This window comes from Triturus cristatus, chromosome 7, assembly GCF_964204655.1.
Source record: "Triturus cristatus chromosome 7, aTriCri1.1, whole genome shotgun sequence".
NCBI classification, from domain to species: Eukaryota; Metazoa; Chordata; class Amphibia; order Caudata; family Salamandridae; genus Triturus; species Triturus cristatus.
Window position 1 is genome coordinate 251,402,049 of NC_140590.1, and position 26,398 is coordinate 251,428,446.

Sequence of the window (26,398 nt, forward strand, 5' to 3'; positions counted from 1 at the left end):
ATGATATTCCTGTTATGTTATGAATCAACTGCAACAGGGCTATTTCCTGTAACTAGCTGAAAGCATGGCTCTTCACCTGTAACATCTTGCCTGCCTCCTTCTAGGAAATTGTCGGTCCTCTTCCAACACACACAGTTGGGTAACAGTGCACTCTATAAAATTTCCAATTATTTGAATCATCAATCCCTGAGCTCTTACACACACACATATAAACCACCAAAGACAGATACAAAGTTCAAGCACATCAAAGAATAGAAAACCTTTCGGATAATGAATATAGATTCTGGCAGAACACTAACCGCTGATGATTCTGGGACATGTTCCAAAAACTAAATTCCATAGTTTCAATAAAAAACTGGAAAAACTATTGAAAGACCTTGTATAGGTATTAATAATAATCCAAGGTCCAAGCTAGTTACTGGATTGTTAGATTCAGCAAATTCTCCAAAATATTCTGGTACTTTGATTTATGTTTATTTAAGGGCCCACTTTAGAGCTTCAACTTCTTCTAAGCAAGGGACTGAGGATTTTATACCATGTAAAGTCTTAAGAAGCTAGGACCGTCAAGGAGTCTGGTCCCCCAATATTGAGCGGGTGGCAGTTGTAGGCTTTTCATTCACTATTTTATACACCTTGGTGTGTATTTGCTCACAGAGTTTTTTCTCTGCTACTTAAAACTATCAGCCTCAAATGGAATGTCTTGACTAACACCTCATCTCTACTATGAGCCATGGATGTCAATTCATCAAAAGGCCTGGGATAGCGGAAGTGACTTCACAGGCCCGTTGACCTTCACTTTCACTTTCACTCACACATAAACATGCTTACACATGCTTACACATGCCCATGGTATCAGCCATTCACCTTGAATGTGGATACATAAAACACACCACAAACTCCCTCAGCTGTTTGTTTTCTCTGCCAGCTGGACACAAAAGACACCGATGATTTACGCCCCACTAGCCAAAATGAAACCTTAAATACCCCTAATCCGCTGGAAATCTACGAGAAAACAGAGACAGACAGACAGGGACCTCGCCCTCGTGTTCCGCCGTGAATGCCACACTATGTCTTCGGCAGTCAAGCTCCAGGCTGGCATTTCTTTCTTTCCAACCCAAAGAGGGTCCTCTTTTATTTTGCCATCGATGTTCGGAAATAAATACTTGCACATCGACTGCCTCTCTTTTGCGGATAATCGCTCCGGATCCAAAACATGCCGTGCGCTCAGTAATATGCGTTTTTCACCAAAACCGGCATTACTTTTTCAGTCATTGTAAAAAACTAATAAAATGAATATAACAGACGTAAATAAACTTCTCGTGTTTCTACAAAATGTGCATTTTCCCTTTTTTTTAATCGTATAATATAGGAGCAAAATAAAAACAAATTAATATTTCTTGCTCTCCTTTTTTACCAAACGTGAGTTTGCATTTCTGACAGTGTAAAAGAGAACCTATTGCTTTTTCTATAAAATAAGTATCTGCTCCAGTTGTGCTATGACTGCTCGAGGCAGCGACACATTTGGTCTGGATGCCAGCAACCTAAGATATAGATGTACAGAATGACTGTGACCCTGTGTCTGCTAATTAACTATCATGGGCCCATTCTCCATTGATGTCACTGCATCCCTTGCTGACGCCACACGCATAGTGCCACATCTACATGGGGATTGATTTAATTGGTATAATCCGGCTACATAGCATAATAACAAGAATAGCAAAGTACGTTAGTACCAGCTATGCAAGAAAGTAAACTGCTTTTCATCTAATTAACACAACAGCCACCTAACAGTAAGAGCTACCATATTCAACAGAGTTCACAGATGCTCTACCTCAAAGCCTCACAGACCATCCTTTTTAGGTCTGTCGTTAGCTGAGAGCTTTTGATTTTAATATAAATATACATATATTTAGTTGTCTATATTTAAATACATATATTTATATACATACACACACACACACACACACACATATGCATTTCCACCACAAAAAACTTGCAAAGGAGGATTATTGTGCTCATTTTAAAATTTTAATAGTTTTTTTTTTTAAATTCTTTGAGGGACCAGTGGCTCCCCAGACTCTGCTACCAGCTCCTTGCTGCTGTTTGCAGTGCACACAACCCGTGCAGGCACTGCAAGCATGATACATTTTTGTATGGGCTTTAATCCCATTTAAATTCGGCTGTGTGCATGTGTGTGTGCATATGCATACTCAGACGGCCATTTTTGAATAGGGTTGCAGCTGGTTCATATTGGCCACCCAAGTTTATGCACATGGGGCCACCTTTAAATGTATCTGTGGAACTTTATTAAAAAACAGTTGAAGATAGCTGCCTGTGTGGATCTACATATTTACACACCCAGGCAGACGTTTTAAACATGTTTTTGTATTTAAAATTACAACACCATTAAAAAAGAATTGGCAAATCCAGTAATCTGGCATCCAATGCTGGATGTATTGGCTTTGCTCATACTTGTTCAATAATGCTCCTGCCTTCATCGGTGCATAGCCTTGGGCTATCATTTGACTTACTGGGTTTGACAGTTCCTACCCAGAATGACCTATTGATCGAGTCCATTTCCGAGACACAGGTCTAACTCACATATTTGAGACCTCTACATATTCTACAGAACAGCAGCAAACCTTGCCCATCTGACCTTTGCCATTCAGTACACACTATGTACAGGTGTAGTTTAAATATATTTACTTGCCCATTAGAGGGAGGCCAGTCAATTTGTTCCGAATCTCTGGCATTGGGCTGGCTACTGGATAAGTAGTACTATTTCTTTGCTACCTGATACAAAAGGCAAGTGGTCCTAGACCTATATTTACATTGAATTAATTCAATTTAAATATAGGTCTAGGACCACTTGTCTTTTGTATCATACATTACCCAGGTCCTTGATTACTTTGGGTTACCCCGTTCTTTGCAATGGGTTTCTTTGCTACCGGCATAACTGTCTGCCAAATCATGCATAATCTCTGCTATTACAAATAGTGATGTCTCTAATCTATGTGCATGGCTGCCTGCTAAGCAGTGGACCATTTTGGCTTTTTAGCGAGCAGCTGGGTAGATTCTGGAAGTGTTTTCTTCTTTTTACTATTTGCACTGCCAGCCACCAAACGGTGTTCCATCTACCTGTGTAGACAGCAGCCGGTTACATAGTGAAGTTTTTCTGCTTCATGCAAGGGTGCCAGCTACTGAATAATCTCTACTATTTAGCTAACAGCCTGGTAAATAGGAGAGAAAATTCACTATTAAACTGACAATCATCTAAAAAAAATGAGCTCCCATGTTTCACATTCATTATCAGAGCTGGTGGGTTGCCACTTTTAATGACCTTGATGAATATGCTACACTCAGAAGTTTCAAACTCCTTGTCGAGTTAGTTCATCAGTCTTGACCTCTTTCCCGGGCGTGTCCATAAACAGAACAATATTAGTCGGTCACAACAATTTCATAATATGGCCAGGGTGCTCCTCCATGGTCGGAGTAGCTGAAGCACCTGTTTGAGACAAGAGCACACAGCTATGCTAGGTCCCCAGTGAAGGAGGAGTTTGAAGGTCCCTGTTACGCCGTTCAAGCAGCACCTTCCTTAAACCACCTGCCACTTGGGACCGCTGGCACTGTTTGCCATCTCATCATTCCTGAAGAAGATCGAAACTCCGTTATTTAAATGATAACCTTTGGCAATTCAAGCATTAAACTCTGGCATATAGAACTACGTTGGGGTTGTGTGTGTGTTTGTGCGGGGGGATTAAACCCTCTTCAAACAAAAGCCACAATCACCATCAAGGTGATCCACCGAAGTCATTAAATTAACTTGCGCTTAATTCGCCAGTAGCTTGGCACAAAAGTAGTACGGCTCAACTTAGAGGCAATGTGTAAAGTAATCAGCACACAAGCAGTAATAAAGAGAGAACACAACACAAGAAAATCCCAAACCAATTTATAAAAATAGAATAAATGTTAATAAATTATTTTCACACCAAAACTACAAAAATACAACTAGTAGAACAGAAGCTTATACAATTTTAAAGGTTTAGGTAAAAGTCAAGTGATTGGAATCAAAAAGCGCAGACTGGTGATTTTGCCAACTGCAGGTATCTGGTGCAGGTAGACCATGCCCAAGTCACAAGTTCAGGTCAACTGTTACCATCTATATTTTAGCTGGTTCATCAATTTAAACACTGTCTCGGTTACTTACAGTGAATGAGGAGGGGCAGAACAGCAACAATTGTAATGGGTTTCATCCTGGTGTGGAATGCTGCGCACCATGACGCACCCCCACAAAAACCCACTGGTTCGCTTGTTTCCATGCAACAACTAAACACATCACAAATACCATGTTCTGTTCTGATCCTCTAGTTTGTAGCCCTGAGGCCTTTGTTAAATAAGTTGGTCACAGGTAAATATCCCCTAGACATTATTTTCTTGGTTCGTAGACACCTAGTGCAGGGCTTCAGAATGCTTATGCATTGTATTACAAGTATTGCCAGTTCCCAACATTTGCAAATCGTGTTATGTATGGCTAATGAGGCTTTAAGCAGATGCAAATGTATTGCAGAAGTAGTGAAGACGAAAGGCTGGTCGTTACCGTACAATGCATGTAGTCTATGCACACCTACAGAAAATCCCTAGCATCCGTAATATTGGTGCTTTAATGATCATATTTACCATATCTGTAAGGCTAGTATTCAAACTGGGACTTTTAATGTTTGCAAGATTTTGACACTATTGCTGCTCACTGTTGCATAAAAAGCAATGCAAAACAGGACACAGCTGTTATGCTAAACTTGTAAAGGTTTGAAAGTTGTCTGTAGCCCTTACATCTCTTCACTTCAATAGCCATTAATATTCTAGAAATAGAGGACTAACAGGCCAAGTCAGGAACTTCTGCTGAAAAGTGCAATACCAACCCTCTGAGCTCTGCATGCTCAGGCCAGTGGGCTCATTTTTGTTAGCTGTAAAATATACACCTCACATACATACATAGGGAAGGGGTGTGGCGCCGCGGCCAGGGCGACTGACTCCGGAATCTGGGGATCATGGTTCGATCCCCGGCACCGGAGGCAGATTAGCCCAGCACCATGTGACTCTGGGCAATAGCTTGCTTAATCTTCCCGACGGCTCCTAGAGACCCTTACGGGTGATTGTTCGCGCTTTACAAATGTGGATTATTATTATACATACGCTTAAAAGCGTGCTCACAAATACAACTGCTGTGACATAGTTGGTTAAATACATTTTTGCTTGCACATGTTTAAGCTTCTAAACTGTTGTTACCTATTAATATGGATAAGGGATTGTTTAAAATTACAACGGGAACTCAGCATACCTTGGATGAAGTATATTAATGACTTCAGGACTGACTTAGGCCACCCGGGATATTATGAACCGCCGGAAAGCTGAAAAGACCTCAGAAGGGAGTGCATGACGCTACTGGAGTCTTTACGACTATCCTCAGAAATATTGAAGTCGACTGTATGTAATAACCAGATGATATTGACTACATATATTATACAGCCTTATTTACAACTCATGGAAGGGATGCAGCATAGATTTGTTTTAACTTGTTTTAGGTTAGGCATTTTTTTAATCGCCAAACAAGCTTTTCTGTAATGAGCTACTGGTCAGGCATGCTTTGTAAATGCCCATGTGATTGTATGTCACAAGACAACAATTCACGTAGTGCTCTTTTGTAAATTTTATGAAGATCAAAGAAAGGTCTGGGTTTTACCGATTTTAAGGACCCTTGGCCTCAGGCAATTTGGCCCAGCTTTCTTATCCCTTCAGTTGCTAGCCAATGAGCACACTATGCAGTCTATGGCAATGTTTTCCAAGAAGGTGATTAGATGCAGACAGGCCATCAAATTGTGATTCTCCAGTGATGTAAATATGATTGTATTTTATGACACATCTTTTAGCAGTAGTGATTGTTGCAGAAGGCTTTTAATTTTTAAATAAGATTGTTATATACCTAATCAATTTTTATATGATTTTTTAGCCTGCGAACCGTAATTGTGTTTTATATATGTATTCTGCTTTTATGGTTTCCACTGATGAAATCGAATACAGCTTATTGAAATTGAAATTATTTATCACCTAATCAAAGGAGTCTGGCTAATCCACTTAACTCTGACCAATTAGGGCAGACCGCTGGAAGGCTGAATTTTGGCTTACATACAAGAAAGTCTAATAACTTTTTGTCTGTACACTTTAAGAGAAATTGAGCGATACCATATTGTTGGATTTATCAATACAATTCTAGGAAGTCTTCAAATGACATTATTATAATTCTCCTAGCAGGAATTATTAGTTAATAACTTCTTGCCATATTAACCTATGTGGCAGGGGATTTGTAATGGGAAAAATGTCTTGGGCCACTTTTCCAACACCAGGGCTTATAAAAACATCTTTGAGAAGAACCCTGCTTATATCTAAAGTATCCCCACGGATGGAACACCTAGGGGAGACTTTAGGGGTTCTGAATATGTAAAAATATTGCAGATCCTTACTCCATAGTGCCGCTAGCACAAAAGTCGATTTTGTGAAGCACTTTATCACAGTGTGGGGAGTGAAATGTGCAATATCACTAAACCCAGGGCACATAAAACTCGTTTTAGAAGGGTCCTCCTGATGACTACCTGACCCCACACCACTGGAACAACTAGGGGAGACCCCGGGGGTACCTAATGTGCCCAAACATTGTAGTTTATACATGTTTAAATGCCCCAAACACTAAAGTCGAGTTTGGGCACAATTCGCGTTTTAAAAGAAGTCCTGCAACCCAGGGTTGCTTTTAAGCTGACCTCAGGCTTTAGCAGTGCACACATACAAGTGGTGAAAGGGCTGCTGGCCTCTAAACTGCCGTGCCTTATTACATACTAGGGACTTAAAGGTAGTTTTAATCCCCCTGCCCTAATATATATTAGGGCTTTATCGGGGACATCATGCTAATCATATAGGTACCCTAACCCATAGTGTACCCTGTTGTATATAGGTGTTTTCACGGTATTCTAAGTGTCTCTTTCAGCATAGCACTGGCCCTGAGCCTGGCTATGCAGATCTCAGGGTCAGTCAGAGTCTGTTACCCCCAGTACCAGTCAGCAAATCGTTGGGGAGTGCCCAGGCACAGGATGACTTTGCAACACCTATGTCCATATATGTGAAAGTTATTCATGATGAAGTGTGCATATGAAACATATTTTTGTTTGTGTATGTTTGCGTTGAAGTGAAAGGGAGTGCCTGACCTAAAGATTCGATTATCAATCTTTTAACTGCCCGTTAGGATTTAAAGCTGAGGTCAAGGGCTCCTTTGAACAAATCCTGAACTGGTGCTGTAGCACGGCAGAGAAGGGATGAGTTCCTTAAAGGTTTACTGTACACAGCGGAATAACAGGCCCACAGCTGAGTACTCTCTCATACAGTGAGGAAGAGAGGGTATGAACGCTCGTTAATGTTTACTTGCATGAGGTGGAATAAAAGAGTTGTGTACAAGTGGCATACATACGGGGCAGTTGTTGCATATATGGTAGAAAGCGTACAAGACCTATGTGATGTATTTTTGTGCAGAAGAGATATACAGCAGTTGTTGCACACAGTGAAGCAGAGAGGCTAGAACTGTCTAGGGAGAGTGTCATATGTTTTATTGCACAAAGAGAAGAAGCGATGCAGCCATATGGTGGTTGTCGCACACAGTGTTATTTGAGAGCTGATTGTTAATAAAGAGCATTACAACCTGAGCTTATGCTAACATTAGATTGTGTTTACACTGTCCTCCATCAAGCCTCAACGTCCCAATATGCCACGCGATGATTCATACCTTTTTCTGTGCTAAATTAAGTATTGTTAGTGTTCAAGGACACTCCTCATAGTCCAAGGCTCAGGCTGAAGCAATGTATCGGCCTTAGCAGCTAAGACTGGTAGAGTGACTGAATCTCAAGGTATTACTGAGACAATGCACGAATGTATTGTGCAGTAAAACAGTTTCTTCTAGCTTGTTTCCTATTGGTCCAAACCCTGATAGCTATGGACTCCCACAGAATGTAAGAAAGTCTTTGTCAAAAGTCCTATAAATGTACATTGATTTCTGTGACTAGAAAGACGCACTTTTCCTACCTTAGAAGGGTGGATCTATGCAGATTTTATGTAGACCTGTAATGAGTTCTTTGTATTTATGATTGGTATGCTTTGCTGCTGAGCTTACTTATGGCATGTTACCGGAATCTGCCAATTAAATCTTTACATAAAGCCTGGAAACGACATTACTCGTCTGTCATGCTTAAGAGAATGTTTCAGCCTTGTTATATGAATTCGCCTAACAAGAAAGAGTGATGGTTCCAGTCGGCGAGCACCAAAGTCCATCTCCGGACTACACTACTCCCCGTCCTAGCCCTTGGCGCACCTCACAAGACAGAATTTTAGACAGATTTGTGCACTGGCGGTTATAAGGATATGAGCACCTATGCATGTCTTCTTGCACACAGTGGAGAATATATGCGGCAAGTGGATGGCAGATTTTGTTGCACACCGTGAGATGGGGAGGATATGAAGGCCTTTTAATGTCTTCTTTCACATGGTGGAGAACTAGTGATGCATGTTCAATGTAGGTTTTGTTGCACACAGTAAGGCTGGAAGGGTATTGTTGCCTGGCACACAATGGACAACAAAAGATGCAGGTACATGGGTGTATATGCTGCACACCACGAGGCAGGAAGTGTGAGGGTACTCTGTACTGTCTTCCTGCACACAGTGGAGTACAAGAGATGCGGTTGCATGGGACTTTTTCTTGCACACCGTGAAGCAGTGAGGGTATGGGTGCTGTGTGATGTTTTCTTGCACACAGTAGAGTATACAAGATGTGAGTGTGTGGTAGTTTTTCTTTCACATCGTGAGGCAGAGAATAGGTCTCTTGTAATGTTCTGCACATAGTGGAGTAGAACAGATGCAGGTGCATGGACATTATTGTTGCACACAACTGGGCATCAAAGGTTTGGGTGGCATGTTATGTCGTCTTACACGTGAGGCAGTAAGGGTATGGGAGCCCTGTACTATCATCTTACACGTGAGGCAGTAAGGGTGTGGGTACCCTGTAATGTCTTCTTAGATGTGAGGGAGTAAGGGTATGGGTGCCCTGTAATGTCTTCTTAGATGTGAGGGACTAAGGGTGTGGGTGCCCTGTAATGTCTTCTTACACGTGAGGGAGTAAGGGCATGGGTGTCCTGTAATGTCTTCTTACACGTGAGGGAGTAAGGGTGTGGGTCCCTGTACTATCATCTTACACGTGAGGCAGTAAGGGTGTGGGTGCCCTGTAATGTCTTCTTACACGTGAGGGAGTAAGGGTGTGCGTGCCCTGTAATATCTTCTTACACATGAGGGAGTAAGGGTGTGGGTGCCCTGTACTATCATCTTACATGTGAGGCAGTAAGGGTGTGGGTGCCCTGAAATGTCTTCTTACACGTGAGGGAGTAAGGGTGTGAGTGCCCTGTAATGTCTTTGTTGCCCTGTAATGTCATCTTACACGTGAGGCAGTAAGGGTGTGGGTGCCCTGTAATGTCTTCTTACACGTGAGGGAGTAAGGGTGTGCGTGCCCTGTAATATCTTCTTACACATGAGGGAGTAAGGGTGTGGGTGCCCTGTACTATCATCTTACATGTGAGGCAGTAAGGGTGTGGGTGCCCTGAAATGTCTTCTTACACGTGAGGGAGTAAGGGTGTGAGTGCCCTGTAATGTCTTTGTTGCCCTGTAATGTCATCTTACACGTGAGGGAGTAAGGGTGTGGGTGCCCTTTAATGTCTTCTTACACATGAGGGAGTAAGGGTGTGGGTGTCCTGTAATGTCTTCTTACACGTAAGGGAGTGGGTGCCCTGTAATGTCTTCTTACACGTGAGGGAGTAAGGGAGTGGGTGCCCTGTAATGTTTTCGGTGCCCTGTAATGTCATCTTGCACACAGTGGAGAACAAGAGAATCAGGTGCATGAGAGTTTTGTGTGGCACCAGATGAGGTAGCGAGATATGGGTGCCTTGTAATTGTTTCTTGCACACAGTGGAGTTCACCAGATGTGGGTGCATGGACGTTTTTGCTGCACATGGTGAGACAGTGAGGGTAAGAGTGTCTTGTAATGTATTCTTGTACAGTGAGAAAGATGGCTGCCCTGGTTGGACTGCGGGCAGGCTCCATGGGGATGACGCGCCGCAGGTGCGCAGAGCCCAGCTCCTGATCCTCCATGTTCTGCAGGGCTCGTGAACGAACTCCTCAGTAGGAGACCATGCTCCGGGCAGGAAAGGGGAGGTGCTGGTTTCCATGGCAACAGAGAGGAAAGAGCACCAGCAGGAGGGGTGCGAGGGAAGCGTATGCTCCTGGAACTGAAGGCTGTCAGTTGCAGGGCCAGTTTTACTGATGCTCATTTGAAGCTTCTTGCAGGGTCACGTCACAGGATTCAGGCAGAGCCTCTGCCTGGAGCTCAGCGCGTGGCCTGAGCTCACAGAACACCGCGAGGCTGTGACAGGGATTTCGATTTATCAGGGGAACCTTTTACATTTCATTTGTATTTATTCTTTTTTGACAGGAGCCCAAAGATATGTATTTGTACTCAGAAATTCTGATTAAATTGCTGGGCCTGGAATCCTCAGAAGTGAAAGCATTTTCCCAGTCAACGCAGAAACTAATGCATTTATTAAACAGATCTGCAGCTAAAACAATCATGTTCACACACACAGTGGCTCGAACGTGGAGCTAAGTCGGTTACACAAGACTATCGCAGAGTACTGAGGACCTACTTCACGTAGCTGCAATATATTTCAAAATATGTTCTAAAACATTCTCTAGCGAGAAGTCACCAGGTTTATGGCGTTAAGCCACACACTAGCCTTCCAAAGTATCTTTGGGGAAAAGTTGTTAATTCCTGGATCAAAGACGTCCGAGAGTGACTATTTTAAGAATTAGAAAGTGGGAGTGAGAAATTGCAAAGTGTTTCTCTCCCAAACGTTGCATACTGTGCACATTTCACAAAGTGTTCTGATTGGGTATTTTCACATTAAAATTGTAACTTTCACATCCTTCTATTTTTTTTAAAGGAAAACATCTATCCTATTTCAAAGGAAACAGTTTTAAAGTGAACTCAACAGTGTTGGCAGAACTACCCCTGTCCTGGGTGCACCAGCTGCATGGCCATCTGAGCCTCTGGTTCAGATTTATGGCCATGGGTGAACACACACCATGCGTGTGCACCACAACCTAGCCCTGTCTCAGGGTAATGGGGTCTTGTTAGACTGGAAGGGGTGCATCAAGCGCTACCCTCATAGTAGTAGTAATTAAGTGATGCGAGTGTGGTGGTGGCAGCAAACCCATTTTGTGTTTCATAGGAGTCAGTGGTGTCAAAAGACCTTTTTACCAGCGTCAATGGCGTGGTGCTTCTGACCTGCTCTTGCAAAGTTCAGCTGTTGTGTAATCTACTCACCCTTGCCCAGTATGATGACTGTATGTAGCACTGGGCCGCACGTGATACTTGCATGTGCATGCTGTGTTGTATGTGTGCTTATGAGTGGTACTTAACATGGATAACTGCAGATTCCCTTCTGGAAGCCTTGGGCCTGGAAAGGCTCAGTAAAGGGGAGGCCTGCAGCCCCGGACGGGAGTTGTGGATAGCTGACATTTCGAGGGCTCGGGTGGGAAGAAGGAGGAAGTGGAGCAGAGCATGCTCTGTGCACAACAAAGGTCTGCTTGATTCAAGGAAGAGTTGCTGGTCAGTGGGACATGGGCTGAATGTCAGATGTGATAGTAGGTGTGCTCCCCAGGTACTCCCTCAGCCTGTGGATCAATTGGAATGGCAGATGCACCTACAGTGGCAGACTGTCCCTATGACAAAGGACAACACAGAGAAGAAGGCACTGCACAAGATACAACAGCCACAACATGAATTTTAAAGGACCGGACCCTAAATCGCATCTAAGTCTGGATAAGGAATAGAAAAGCTGGAGCAAGAGTCCCACAAGCTGTTCATCAGAATAGAAAGAAGGAATGAAGATGCCAAGGCTTTGAGTTGCTTCAACCAGGACAGGGGACCAAAGTCTGCTACTCTCCCTCCTAGGTGAGGGGCCATCACCTAGGCAGTCAAGACCACTTGCCCTGAACCTGGCGTACCAGCCTTCTCTCTACCAAAACCAGCGGACCCTATGAGGAGGAGGAGACTGCCTGGAGGGTGCAATGCCAAGTGGAGATCCTATCTAATGGATCTCGGTGAGCAAAGTGTGGGATGTCCGGTGTGGTCGGCACGGTTGACAGAGTGTAGGCTATCTGTCACTCTTGTGGAAAGTCACATGCCATGCGGGGCCCAACGTGACATTTAGGGACATTGCCCCTGCTGGTGAAAGTCAGCAACCCCGGTATGCCAGGTGAGGGCCACATTAAAGTTTAGGGCCATCGTCCTTGCTGGAGTAAGTTGGATACCGCCGTATTTCAGGTGGGGCCACTGTTAAATTTAAGGCAGTCACCCTGGAACATCGTGCCAAGATTATTCCTCACAAAGGATCAAGCAAGACAGGCCAGACCTAGAGACCACTGCCCAAGGTAACACTTATCGAAAGCAGAGTAAGACATGAAGGAGACGTCCAGCACCATCAAAGGCCAGCTGGAGACTGAGGTGGTATCGAAGCATAAGCCAGATGAGACTACAAGACACTGCAGCCCCCCCACATCATTCCTCATTCATTCATCAATGAATGAATCAATCAATCAATCCATCGATCAGTAATCTTATAAAGCGCGAACTACTCACGAGTGATGGTCTCAAGGCGCTGATAACCTTCATGAACTTGCTGGCTGCCTGAGAGGGGTAAGATTGTTGTAGGCCATCAGGCCTTCGAGAGAATTGCAAGAACGTGGCATGTAGCACTACTCAAATGAACTCTTAAGGTCATATCCAAGAAAGAAGTGACTCAAAACAGATGAACTCACCAAAGAATAGAAATGTATTTTCACTCCAACTTTTCGGCTTCTGCCTTCCTCAGGTACTACAAGATTGTGTGCCAAGTGGCTGCACAGCTGACACTGCTGAATTTTCAAAAAGCATCACCAGTGAAGATTCCATTTTGATTTTAGAATCAATGCAGTCTGAAGATCTCTCGAAATATGCAGTAATCAGATGCTGTTGTTATTTATGATAAGTCCTTGTGGATGCGGAGAATTTAAATGGTACGTCCAGACATTTTCTCTGGAGTCTAGCAGTTCTTCCTTTAAGATACGCTCCAAGGGAGAAATCGTCAACGCTGTTAGGAAATCAAATGGCCCACAAGATTAAAATGATTGGTCCAAAGCCGGTCGCCACTGTGTAGTCAAAGTTAGAATCAGGTTTCCATAGGAAATAGATTTCTTGGTTTGGCGAATCTTCATGAAAGGTTTCACCAACAATGTTAAGCCGACTTAGCATCTTCCTGAAAAGTGTCAGAGTGTTCAATCAAGTGGGAGCAAAGAAAAAAGAGGGGGGGGGGGGTCACAAACACATTTTCCCAAAACAATTTTCCACAGGAAAATTAAACCACGATACACCAAAAGTGGCTTAACAAAATCACACCAAATTTAGCATAAACCTAGATCTTGATCAAGAAAGTGTGCTTGTGTGATTTGGTGTAAATCTGTTCAGTAGTTTTTGAAAAATAAAGGTTAAAAGGTTTGTGTATATAGAGACGCAGTGCATTTGCAGAGTACTTCACTAGTGCGAGCTAAAATATGCAATCTGATTGGCTGGGGAGGTACCCCTTGATGTCACTGTAGTACCGCAAGGACTACACATGTGATCTGACTGGCTGGATGCAACATGAAAAGAAAGTTGCGGATGCCATTTTATGACTCAGGGTCTCAGTCCTCACGTTGTGAAAACAAATAAAATTTAAATTCTGATGCAAGACAGAAATATCCTGACAGAGCCCCTGGCCCTTGTGAGAAAGGCGTCCCCTTGTAGTTAAATTAAAAATATTTTTTCTGCTGTGCTGCAGTACCACAGTACTACCAAACCAATCAGCGTGGCTTCCGGTAGTATTGCAGTGCCGTGAAAAAAAAAGAGGCAAGGCCTTGGGGCACTACAAGACCATGAGGCTTGGCCAGCAACAGGGTCTTGAACTCCTGTGTGGAGCTGGTTGTAGGCTCTGTGGCAAACCCCAAACTGGACATGGCAGAAGGCCGTGCGTGGTGGGGGGGGTTGGCAGCCTGCAGGAAAAGAACTCATCACCTACCCCTAACACATGGATTGACAGACTCCTCCTGTGGGTCACAATCATGGTGGTTTTATTGGATGTGTAGTGGTGTTAACCAGTCCTGAACACGGCAGCGTCTTTAAAACAGAATGGAAAATATGAGAATAGAAGATTCACCCAGCTCCCAGATATCAGTTTAGTGATGCAAGAGAGATGGCATAAATTGGCAGACACAAGAAAAGACCCAATGCCAAAGGGCCTTAATGTATAATCCGGACAAATTAAGAGTGACTGCTGTTGCTAAAATATTCATTTTTACAGATCCAGAAGTGGCAAGAAGCTTTGTAAAGGGACTGACGGGTGAAAGATATGTGCACACTACTGTTGCCTGTGCCTGCTGTGTATTTTGAACACAACTTAATGGCATGCGATGTGTGCTGAGGAAGGGAGACTCAGTGGGAGAATCTTAAGGTTATCAGAGAGTTAGGGGCTCTCTCTTCATGGTCTTCTTGCTGCATCGTTTAGCTTTTCCTACCCCTGTTTTGTCCCACTAGAAGAGAAATAGAATTCAATCTTTGAGTATTTTGTGAGAGTACTTATAGAAAATGCTGGTGGTAATGCAGAGTTGTATATGACCGTCCATGCAATCAGTCTCTAGGTAAGAGGTATGGAAGTGTTGTAGTAGATGGACAGATCTCTGAGTTCCTCAAGTAAGAATGGATTGAAACTGAAGAATAAATAGGCCTCAAATGGATCATCATGCCCTTCCTCCCTCAACAATGGTAATAAAAACCATTACACTCTGTGTACCTGCGTCTATGGGTATGTCTTAACCAGAGCCAGGATAGAAGGGGTTAAATCCATCAAATCACACTGTAGTAATAAATACCTGAATCTGCATTTATTACTAAATGTACTTTAATAACATCTTATTGGGTCAAATTTATTTTCTGTAACTATATATTTTTGTAGCTTTCTTGAGGTGTGTGTCTGATGTGCCCCATCCCACATTACCATTCTAGAGGTCTGTGCATATTTAGTTGTGTTGCACTTTAGTTAATGCCAGGCATTGTTACAATGCAGTAATTGTCTTGAATATGTTTTACTTGTATATCCTGTGCCCATGTGTATGTTTGTGCAGTGAAGCCAAGCTCACAACTTTGTGTGTTAACGATCTCTCTCTCTCTCTCTGTGATGATCATAAGCAGTGAGAGCTGTAGTGAAGTCCTGGATGAATCACTATTACTGCATCTGTGATGGCCATGAGCTCTGGGAGGTCCGGGTTGAGTTCCTGGTGTATCTCTGTATCTGTAAAGGCCCTGGAGTCTAGAAGCTCATTGCTGAAACTCTGGAGGAAGCTCTGTATCCCTGTATCTGTGATAAGAATACGCTCTGAAAGCTCTAGCGATGTTCACGGTGAATCCTATCACTGTATCTGCGAATGCTCTGATAGTTCTGGATGAAGGTCTAGGTAAATGTCTTTCTATCTGTAAGTGTGAAAACCCAGGCTCTTAAATCTCAGTCGTGAAGCTCTGTATCCCTGTATCTGTGATGATCATAAGCTCTAGTGAAGTCCCCATCACTGCATCTATGATGTCGCTGATTCTCTGGATCTGTGAAAGCCCCGGACTTAGAAGCTCATTGGTGAAACTCTGGATGCACCTCTGTATCCCTGTATCTGTGATGATAAAAAGGTCTGAAAGCTCCCGTGACATTCTTTGTGATTCTCTGTCAATGTATCTTTGATGGCCCTGAGCTCTGGAAGCTCTTGGTGAAGTTCCAGAGAATCTCTTTCTTCTGTATCAATAAAGGCCAGGGCTCTTGAAGCTCAGTGGTGAAACTCTGGATACAGCTCTCTGTCCCTATATCTGTGATGATCATAAGGTCTGAAAGTTCTAATGAGGTTCTGGGTGAATCTCTATCACTGTATCTGTCTTGTGCTTGAGCTCTGGAAGCTCTGGGTGAAATTTCAAGCAAATCTCTTTCTTTTTGTACCTTGAAGGTCCTCGGCTCTGGAAGCTCAGTGGCGAGACTCTGGATGAAGATCTGTATCCCTGCATCTATGATAATCCTGAGCTCTGAAAGCTCTTGTGAAGCTCTGGGTGAATCTCTATCCCTGTATTGGTCATGTCCCTGGGCTTTGGAAGTTCTGGGGGAATTTCCAGGAGAATCTCTTTCTTTTGTATCAGTGAAGACCCGGGCTCTTGAAGCTCAGTGGTGAAACTCTGGATGAAGTTCTCAGTCCCTGTGTCTGTGATGATCATAACCTGTGAAAGGTCTAGTGTAACTCTGGGTGAAACTCTATCCCTGTATCTGTCGTGTGCCTGAGCTCTGGAAGCTCAGGGTGAAATTTCAGGTGAATCTCTTTCTTTTTGTACCTTGAAGGTCCCGGGCTCCGGAAGCTCAGTGGCGAGACTCTGGATGAAGCTCTGTATCCCTGTATCTGTGATAATCCTGAGCTCTGAAAGGTCTGGGTTAATCTGTATCTGTGAAGGGCCAGTGCCCTGGAGGGTCAGCTGTGAACTTCTTCTTGAAGCTCTAGGTAAAGAGCTATGTCTGTGAAGACCCTGAGCTCTGTAAGCGCTGCATATGTGGATCACTGTGTCTGTTAGAGTCCTATTTAATATATTCATTTATACTATTCTATAACGCCGCTGAGCCAGGTAACACTAGAGTGCTTTCCAATTCATCTGAAGTCTTTTGAGAACATTACTGTACAGAAGATGGAAGATTAAAAGGATAGGATATCTAAGGTTCTGCATGGAAAGATGCCAAAAAACAAGAAAAATAGCTTTAAGAAAGGCACAGAGAGGAACTATCCAGAGGGAAACAGGGATAACATGGAAAGAGACCACAACTGAACCTGCCGCAGCAGCGAGCTGGAGGAGGGATGGAATTTAACAACAGCACAACATGATCATTGATGGCGGGGGCTGTCTCCACACAGAGAATTTCGTGGTCTGTTTCTACCGCACACTGTCCTCTGTACACTCAGCTTGAACCTCTGTTTCTTTATTTCTCTGCGTCTGTGAAGAGAGTGGGACTGGCCTGTAGGGCAATCAGGCAGTGCCCAATGGGCTCATCTCACAGACTGAGCAATTTTTTTTGGCCAAGTGGGACAGTTTTTACTATTGATTTCCCTGATAGTACCACAAATGTTGTCTGCAACAAACACAGATGCATGCAGCCGCCCATACTTTGCTAAATACTCACACAGCATGCCTTTACAAGTTCAAAACTGGCCTGCTTTGCAAAGGTGGGCCGCTTTTTAGGTCTCGCCTGACCCAGCGCATGCGCTGGTCTGGCAAGACTTATTGAGAGGGCTCCAAAAAGTGCTACCAGGCCAGCCTAGAGCTACAGTGCAAGTGCGAGGGCGTGCGCGCCACGCTTTACCGCGATTACTTTCACTTTCGCGGCCGCTTTGCATAGCCAATAGGTCTCGCTTTTGAGACCTTATAAGTATTTAGTTATGCAACTGTTGCATGGCTAAACACTTATAAGGTCCCAAAGGCGAGACCTATTGGCTATGCCAATGCTTGTTAGCTATCTGGTTCAGTAATAGGGAGGCCACTTTGATTTTGGTGCTCGGGCCTGTTTTATGTCCCAGTGAGGCCCTGTCTGTGGAGGCCCTGAGCTCTGGAAGTTCAGCTGTGAAACTCTACACCCCTGAATGTGTGGCTCTACTACGGTGCATTGCAGAGGTCGTGAGTACTTACAGTTCTCCTGGTAGGCGTCTCCTTCCTCGGCAGTGGCTAATCAGACTGAGTACTATCGACCACAATGCTCGGCTTGTCTCGAGGTGGAACACTCTTCGACACGAAGCTGTTGAGAGTTTTCTCCTGGAATGTACAAAGGACAGAACTGAGAAGTGTAACCTTATGGGGTTCCACAGGCGCGCTCTGCTGGTGATGGTCTGGTAATAGCGCAGTGATCAGCCCTTGAATACCTAATGTTCTATTTATCCAATTATCAAACAAAGCTGTCATCTTTAATAAATGAAATGCATAAAACACCGTGAGCTTAGTGTAGGCAGTGCAACGCTCAGAACCCTAGGGATGCAGATAGCAAGCACTTTCAGCCTCTGGGGATTCAGAAAACCACGACGTGTGGCCCCAGAGGATGCAGAGAACAAGCACTTTCAGCCCCTGGGGATTCAGAAAACGACCACGTGTGGCCCCAGAGGATGCAGAGAACAAGCACTTTCAGCCCCTGGCGATTCAGAAAACGACCATGTGTGGCCCCAGAGAATGTAGAGAACAAGCACTTTCAGCCCCTGGGGATTCAGAAAACGACCATGTGTGGCCCTAGAGGATGCAGAGAACAAGCACTTTCAGCCTCTGGGGATTCAGAAAACCACCACGTGTGGCCCCAGAGGATGCAGAGAACAAGCACTTTCAGCCCCTGGGGATTCAGAAAACCACCACTTGTGGCCCCAGAGGATGCAGAGAACAAGCACTTTCAGCCCCTGGGGATTCAGAAAACCACCACTTGTGGCCCCAGAGGATGCAGAGAACAAGCACTTTCAGCCCCTGGGGATTCAGAAAACGACCATGTGTGGCAACAGAGGATGTAGAGAACAAACACTTTCAGCCCCTGGGGATTCAGAAAAACACCACGTGTGGCCCCAGGGGATGCAGAGAACAAGCACTTGCTGCCCCAGGAGTGGAACAGCTACTCATAGCTCTAGGGGGTTCAGAGAACAAGCAATCATAGACCAAGAAGATACAGAAAACAAGCACTGACTGAAGAAGACAAACATGTCACAGGGATATCTGGCAACGTATTGGGAAGGTAGCAATTCCTTTAAAAAAGTGGTTGAGGTTCTGAGCTCACGTCTTATAACGAATAAAGTACACCACCCCTATGCCTTGGAGGTACGTGATCTTATAAAGGGGCATTTTCAATATACAAAGCAGGTTGCTCCAAAGCAAATATCCAAGAACTGGCCTTTGAATAGTAAATGAAGCCAGTCCTAAACTAACCGGGAGTTGGGCTGGAATTTGGCATTAAATGTAGGGCAACATTCTTCAAATAACAGGATTATGTAAAGTAAAGATTTTAAAATTAATATTTCGGAATTAGTCATTTTGCTAAAAGATGTGTTTGCAGTCTGCGCTTTCACATGGAACCACAAACAGTGAGTGCTAATATCTTGACTATACATCAATACCTCTCACAAAGATGTGAACCTAACAGACTACAAAGCACATGACATCAATCACCCAGCAAAATCTTTCGTTAAAGTCCCCCTCCTGAGAAAACGTCTCATCGGTCTATTCTTCATGGACTGCTTTGTGTCGAAAGGAATATGCTACTTACCAGTATGCATCTGTTCTTGGCATGTAGAGCTGCAGAGTTGTACACTTAGCATAGGTCGCCATCTGGTGTTGGGCCCGGATGTTTGCAGTTTGTTTTTCTTCTTGGACAGTCTTTGGAAGTCACGAATTTGGTGACTCCTCCTTCGGTCCGTACTGCGCATGGGCTTCGGCTCCATCCTCAGATTGTTTTTCGCCAACAGGGAAATGATGGAGCGTAGTAATAACAGTGAGAAGCCCATGTGTTGTATCTAAATAAGATGTACTGGAACGGATACAGGTAGCCGGGGAGGCGGGTGGGCGTGTACAACTCTGCAGCTCTACATGCCAAGAACAGATGCATACTGGTAAGTAGCATATTCCGTTCGAGGCATATGAGCTGCAGATTGTACACTTAGCATAGATTATATAGCAGTACCCAACCTTAGCGGCGACCACCGGTATCCGTTGCAGCTGTTTGAAAAAGTGTCTTTAGTACAGCCTGGCCCACCCTAGCTTGCTGCTTGGAATGCACATCTACACAGTAGTGTTTTGTGAAGGTGTGCGGTGTAGACCATGTGGCTGCCTTGCAGATGTCATCTAAGGGTATATTCCCTAGAAAAGCCATAGAAGCCCCTAACTTTCTTGTAGAGTGGGCTTTAGGGGGAACAGATAATGTTCTCTTTGCCTTTTGATAGCAAATTTGTATGCATTTTACAATCCACCTAGCTATCCCTGATTTTGAAATGGGGTTGCCTTTATGTGGTGGAGAGAAGGAAACGAACAATTGTTTAGTCTTCCTGAAGGGTTGCGTTCTTTGTATGTAGTATAGTAACGCCCTTTTTACATCAAGTGTGTGTAAGGCCCTTTCTGCAACAGATTGGGGTTGCGAAAAGAAGACAGGTAATTCCACTGATTGATTGAGGTGGAAGGGGGAAATGACTTTGGGCAGAAACTTCGGATTTGTGCGAAGTATGACCTTGCTGTGATGCATTTGTATGTAGGGTTCCTGTATGGTGAACGCTTGTATTTCACCAACCCTTCTAAGGGAAGTGATAGCTACAAGGAAAGCTGTTTTCCAGGTGAGAAACTGTAGCTCACATTTGTGCATTGGTTCGAAGGGCGGACCCATTAGTCGTGTAAGAACTAAATTTAGATTCCATACAGGGGAAGGTGGTGCCCTGGGAGGAATTATTCATTTAAGGCCTTCCATGAAGGCTTTAATAGCGGGCACTCTGAAGAGTGATAAATGCTGCCTGTTTTGTAGATAAGCAGCGATCGCTGCTAGGTGTAGGCGTATGGATGAATATGCCAGGTTACACCTGTGAAGATGGAGCAGATAGCATATGATGTGCTGTATGGATGCATCTAGGGGGTTGATTGTATTGTTACGGCAGTAAATTACAAATCTTTTCCACTTTGCGGCATAGCATGCTCTAGGGGTAGGACGTCTGGCTTCCATGATGATGTTCATGCAATCAGGGGGAAGGTTAAGGTATCCGAACTCTAAGATTTCAGGAGCCAGATCGCCAGGTTGAGCTGAGCTGGGTCCGGGTGCCTGATTTCTCCATGGTTCTGGGTTAGGAGGCATGGGGAAAGGTGCAGTTTTTGATGTGGTACCACTGATAGTTGTAGTAGCGTGGTGTACCACGGCTGCCTGGCCCACGTTGGAGCTACCAGAATGAGTGTGAGGGAGTGCTGTTGTAGCTTCCTGACCACTAATGGAATTAGTGGGAGAGGTGGAAAGGCGTATGCAAATCTGCCTGACCAGTTCATCCATATCGCATTGCCCTTGGACAATGGGTGTGGGTATCTGGCGGCGAAGCTTGGGCATTTTTTGTTTTCGTGGGTGGCGAAGAGGTCTATTTGAGGATGCCCCCACTGTTTGAAGAATGGGTGAAGAACTTGTGGATGCAGTTCCCATTCGTGTAGTTGTTGCGTTTGTCTGCTGAGCAGATCTGCTATGGTGTTTTGTACTCCTGGAACGTGCTGTGCCAGGAGAAAGATGTTTTGGGGAATTGCCCATCTCCATATGCTCTGGGCTAAGCGGGAGAGCTGGGGAGAGTGTGTCCCCCCCTGTTTTTGTATATAATACATCGCAGTCATGTTGTCTGTGCGAATGAGGACTGCTTTGCCCGAAATTTGTTTTTGGAAAGATTTTAGGGCTAGAAAGATCGCCAAGAGCTCCAGATGGTTGATGTGGAGCGATTTTTGCTGTGGCGTCCATAGACCTTGCATTGTGAGGTGTAGGAGGTGCGCTCCCCAGCCGGAGAGCGATGCGTCCGCTGTTAGAATCACCTGAGGAACCGGGTCCAGGAACGGCCGTCCTTTGGAAAGGTTTGTGGTGTTCCACCACTGCAGAGAGTGATGTGTGCGGCCGTCCACCAACACCAGATCCGTCAGCTGACCCTGGGCCTGGTTCCACTGTTGTGCTAGGCACTCTTGAAGTGGACGCATGTGGAGTCTTGCATGGGGCACTATAAATATGCAAGACGCCATCATTCCTATGAGCTTCATGAACACTCTTGCTGGAAGAGGGTGTTGGGGAAGGAATGTTTTGCGTAAGGCTTGAATGCTTGTGATTCTGGCTGAGTTTGGATAGGCAATACCTTTGGAGGTGTCTATAGTGGCCCCGAGATATTGCTTTGTGTGAGATGGTATGAGGTGGGACTTTTGGTAGTTCACCGTGAAGCCTAGCTGGTGGAGCAGTTGGATGGTGCTGTTTGTATGTTGCACACATTGGTGGTAGGACGTGGCTTTTATCAGCCAGTCGTCTAAGTAAGGGAAGACGTGAATGTGTTGACGTCTGAGGTGTGCTGCTACTACTGCTAGGCATTTGGTAAACACTCGTGGTGCAGTGGTGACCCCGAAGGGGAGAACCGTGAATTGGTAATGTTGCCCGTCCACCACGAACCTGAGGTATTTCCTGTGAGAGGGGTGTATTGGAATGTGAAAGTATGCGTCTTTCAGATCCAAGGTTGTGAGAAAGTCTCCCTGGCAGAGGAGTGGGAGGACTTGTTGTAGAGTGACCATGTGAAAATGGTCTGAATGTATGTAGGCATTTAGAGGCCGTAGGTCCAGAATGGGTCTGAGGGTCTCGTCTTTCTTTGGTATTAAGAAATATAGAGAGTAGACCCCTAGATTTCGTTGATTGACGGGGACCTGCTCTATAGCGTGTTTTTGCAGGAGTGAGAGTACCTCTTGTTTGAGCAGTGTGGAATGTTCTTAAGACATTGGACGGTGCCTTGGTGGGATATTGGGTGGGGTAGATGTTAGCTCTAGACAGTACCCTGACCGAATGATTTGGGTCACCCATTTGTCCGATGTTATGGACTCCCATACGTGGATAAAGTTTTGTAGTCTGCCCCCGACCGGAGTGGAATGGTCTGGGGGGAGCGGAGGGGAGTCATTGTGCGGGGGGGGTGGCAGAACGGGTGTTGTTGGTTTTGCCCCTGCCCTTATTGTTGTTACCCCTGTAACCACCTCTCTGATTGCCCTTTGAAAAGGTATTTTGAGGAGGGGACTTGTAGGAGGTAGAGGCGTTATCGGTGGAGGAGCCTCTGCCTGTGCCACGAAAGGACGAGCGTCGAAAGGAACGTTTGGAGGCTTGTGTTTGGAGTGCCCCCATAGACTTTGCTGTGTCTGTGTCTTTCTTCATCTTTTCGAGCGCTTCGTCTACCTTTGGCCCAAAGAGTGTTTCCTGGTCAAAGGGGTGATTGAGTATGGATGCCTGGACTTCAGGCTTGAACCCTGAGATCCTGAGCCAGGCGTGGCGACGAAGCAGGACACTGGTATTTATGGCCCTAGAAGCAGTGTCGGCTGCATCGAGGGCACACTTAATGGAGGTGTTTGTAATTAGTTTACCCTCCTGTATGAGGTCATGAGCCTTGTGCTTGTATTTTTCTGGAAGGTGCTGCATAAGAGCCTCTAGTTCGTCATAGTGTGCTCTATCATATCGCGCAAGCAGTGCTTGTGTGTTTGCAATGCGCCACATGTTTGCAGCTTGGGAGGCGGTGCGTTTACCAGACGCGTCCAGAAGTTTAGATTCTTTGTCTGGCGGTGGGGCTTCTCCTGAGGATTGGGAGTTAGCCCGCTTTCTAGCTGTGGAGACAACTAGGGAATCTAGGGGAGCAGGGCCCTTGATGTAAGCAGGGTCTGTGGGTGCCGCCTTGTACTTCTTCTCTATTCTAGGGTTCAGTACTCTGGCTCTGACAGGGTCTTTGAACACCTCTGTAGCGTGCTTGGTGACACCCTTAAGCATGGGTAAAATGGAAGTAGATTTGTCTTGTATATCAAATGTATCCAGTAGGAAGTCTTCTTCTACTGGTTCACTGTGCATGTCCACCCCATGGTAGTGTGCTGCTCTCTGCACTAAATGATGAAACCCTAAGGAGTCCTCTGGAGGAGACGGCCTTGATGGGTATAGGTCGTCCTGAGGTACATTGGGTATATCAGGGTTATTGTAATCTTCCCATGGATCTGGGGTCCCTGGTGGAGTGGGATCCATTGGGGCGTCCGCCGGGTAATTGTCCGGATCCCCATCATCCGGATCTGGGGATGGGGCCGGATCGTAGTGAGGTAAAGGTGGCGGAGACCTGTGAGGTGGAGGCGGTGGAGGAGGTGGAGGGGGTAGGGGAGGCGGTGGTGGGGAGGGCACTCTGAGGGGAGAAGTAGCAGAGTCCTTCCTTTTGGGTGGAGGAGGAGGAGCCGGAGCATCAAGGCGTCTTTTCTTGGTAGTTAAAGTCAAAAGCCCAGTCTTTGGATCTTTGGACAAAGTATTTTGTAAAGGGTCTGGTGTAAACAGAGCCAATGGTGTCGAGTCGTCTGTCGGCACCGGTGATTTCGGAACCGGGGGTTTCGATGGTCTGTGTGCGCCATGCTTTTTTGATGTCTCCGGGTGTTTCGGCGTCGAATGATGTTTCGGCGCCGGAGCGTTGGTGCCGACAGATTTGTGTTTGTGTTTGGTCGGCACCGAGTGTCCAGTCTTCGGCACCGGTGGTTTCGGAGTCGAGCTGGATTCGGCTGGCTCGATCCCGAGCTGCCATGAGACTTTGGGGTCTTCGACACCGGGCCCGAAGGTGGGGTGATCGAAGTTTTGGTTTTGGTTTTGCCCAGGCCGGCAGGCGAGGGAGTAACCTGAGTCTCTTTGGTTTTCGGCGCGGGGTGGGAGGGGGCATAGTACTCACGGCCCGCTGCGCTGGTGTAATGTCCTCCACGTCGGAGTCGTCGGCCTCGGAAGCGCTGACGACGTCTTCCTCCTGCTCGGTGTGTGTTTGCCCCGAAGCTTCGGCGTCGTCTCCGAAGATGTCCGGTGGAGCTGCAGAGGATGAGTGCGCCATGGTGCGTCGAGCTCTTCGATCTCGGATGGTCTTCTTCGATCGAAAAGACTTGCAGGCGGGGCAGTCTGTAGCCTCGTGTTCCGGAGAGAGGCAAAGGTTACACACCTGATGGAGGTCGGTGTGGGGAAATTTAGACCCACATTTTGGGCACTTTTTGAACGGAGTCCTTTCCATCGGCCGGGACCGGAGTCGCGGAGGGCCCGAAGGCCGGTGTCGATGTACGGGATGGAGAAAGTGCCGCTTCGAGAGATGAAGATGATGAAGGAACTCGAAGAATCGAGGATTTTCCGTCGAGGCTGGAACCGTAGAAGTTCGAAGCCGGAGCACGAAGTATCACATCCGAGCCCGATGGCGGAAAAAAACAATCTGAGGATGGAGCCGAAGCCCATGCGCAGTACGGACCGAAGGAGGAGTCACCAAACTCGTGACTTCCAAAGACTGTCCAAGAAGAAAAACAAACTGCAAACATCCGGGCCCAACACCAGATGGCGACCTATGCTAAGTGTACAATCTGCAGCTCATATGCCTCGAACAAACAGTTTTTTAACTTATTTATTTAGGTTTTGTTAGGCGTAAGCCAGGGCATAGAGCATCAGAGTGCTATACTGAAAAGACCAGCATGGCGAGGAACGAAACAAAAAACAGACACAAACCATAGTGTGGAAAAAGTACCACCTAGAGAGGAAAATACAAGAAATGAATAAGAATGATCATAGCAGGAAATTACAGGGTCTTTATGATACAGAAGTACAGCGAGACAATGAATGTCCTGGGGTGCAACCCTAGTGCAGTGGTAGTATGCAATTATACTGTCATCTTGATGTAGAAGTATGGAAGATTTAAGGATCCTGGATTGCAACATAGGATTCAATTCAGCATTTCAAAGGAAAAACATGAAAACAATGAAGAGAGACGTAGGAGGAGGAGAAGCTTAGACAGAGGCACGGGGAGGGCAGGAGAGGAAACCAAGTAGTGCATTTACAGATATTAAGTACCTGTCGGAAAGTGGGTTATTGGTACGGGTAAGTATGCACTTACCACTGGCAATAAGGCCACCAACCCAGTATAGGGTCCAGTAAAGGTCTCAGTAAATTAGTCTTTACTCAACCCCTGGTAGCTGACAATGAGCAGTCAAGCCTAAATTAGAGGACAGGTATGTAAAGCACTTAAAAATACCAATACATCAAATAAGTAAGACACAGCACACAATAAAAAGCCAACACCAATTTTTTAACAATCGGAAATATTTTGTTATCTTTAAAATGACACCAAAATGGCAAAAGTCAAATGCAGGGATCCAGAGACATGAATTTTGAAAGATTAACCACTTTATAGCACTTAAAAACATATAACGCCACTCTTGACAAGGATAAAGTCAAAGTTTGAGGCCAACCGCGATAGTGCCTTGATACACTAAGCAGGAGACCTCGGTCAGACTTTTACCTTCATACTTTTCTGGATCTTTTTTTTTTTGCTATCGATTTACCCTCCACAGCACGCCAGATTCCGAGAGGGTTAGTCGGCTTAACTTTTTGCGAGAACCCGGTCAAATCCTGGAAGTCTGGAGCTCCGG

At 45.3% G+C, this 26,398-nt stretch overlaps 1 protein-coding gene across 4 annotated transcripts in view; it reads right to left on the reverse strand.

The window, feature by feature from the left end:
• Nucleotides 1–26,398, reverse strand: part of SYT3 (synaptotagmin 3) — a 630,220-nt gene that overhangs the window by 26,662 nt on the left and 577,160 nt on the right. For all 4 annotated transcript variants that reach the window (XM_085616126.1, XM_085616128.1, XM_085616129.1 and 1 more), the window contains one exon: nucleotides 17,909–18,031. In XM_085616126.1, the coding sequence (XP_085472252.1) occupies nucleotides 17,945–18,031 (87 nt within the window). In that variant the 3' untranslated portion in view covers nucleotides 17,909–17,944. The remainder of the gene's footprint in view (nucleotides 1–17,908; nucleotides 18,032–26,398) is intronic.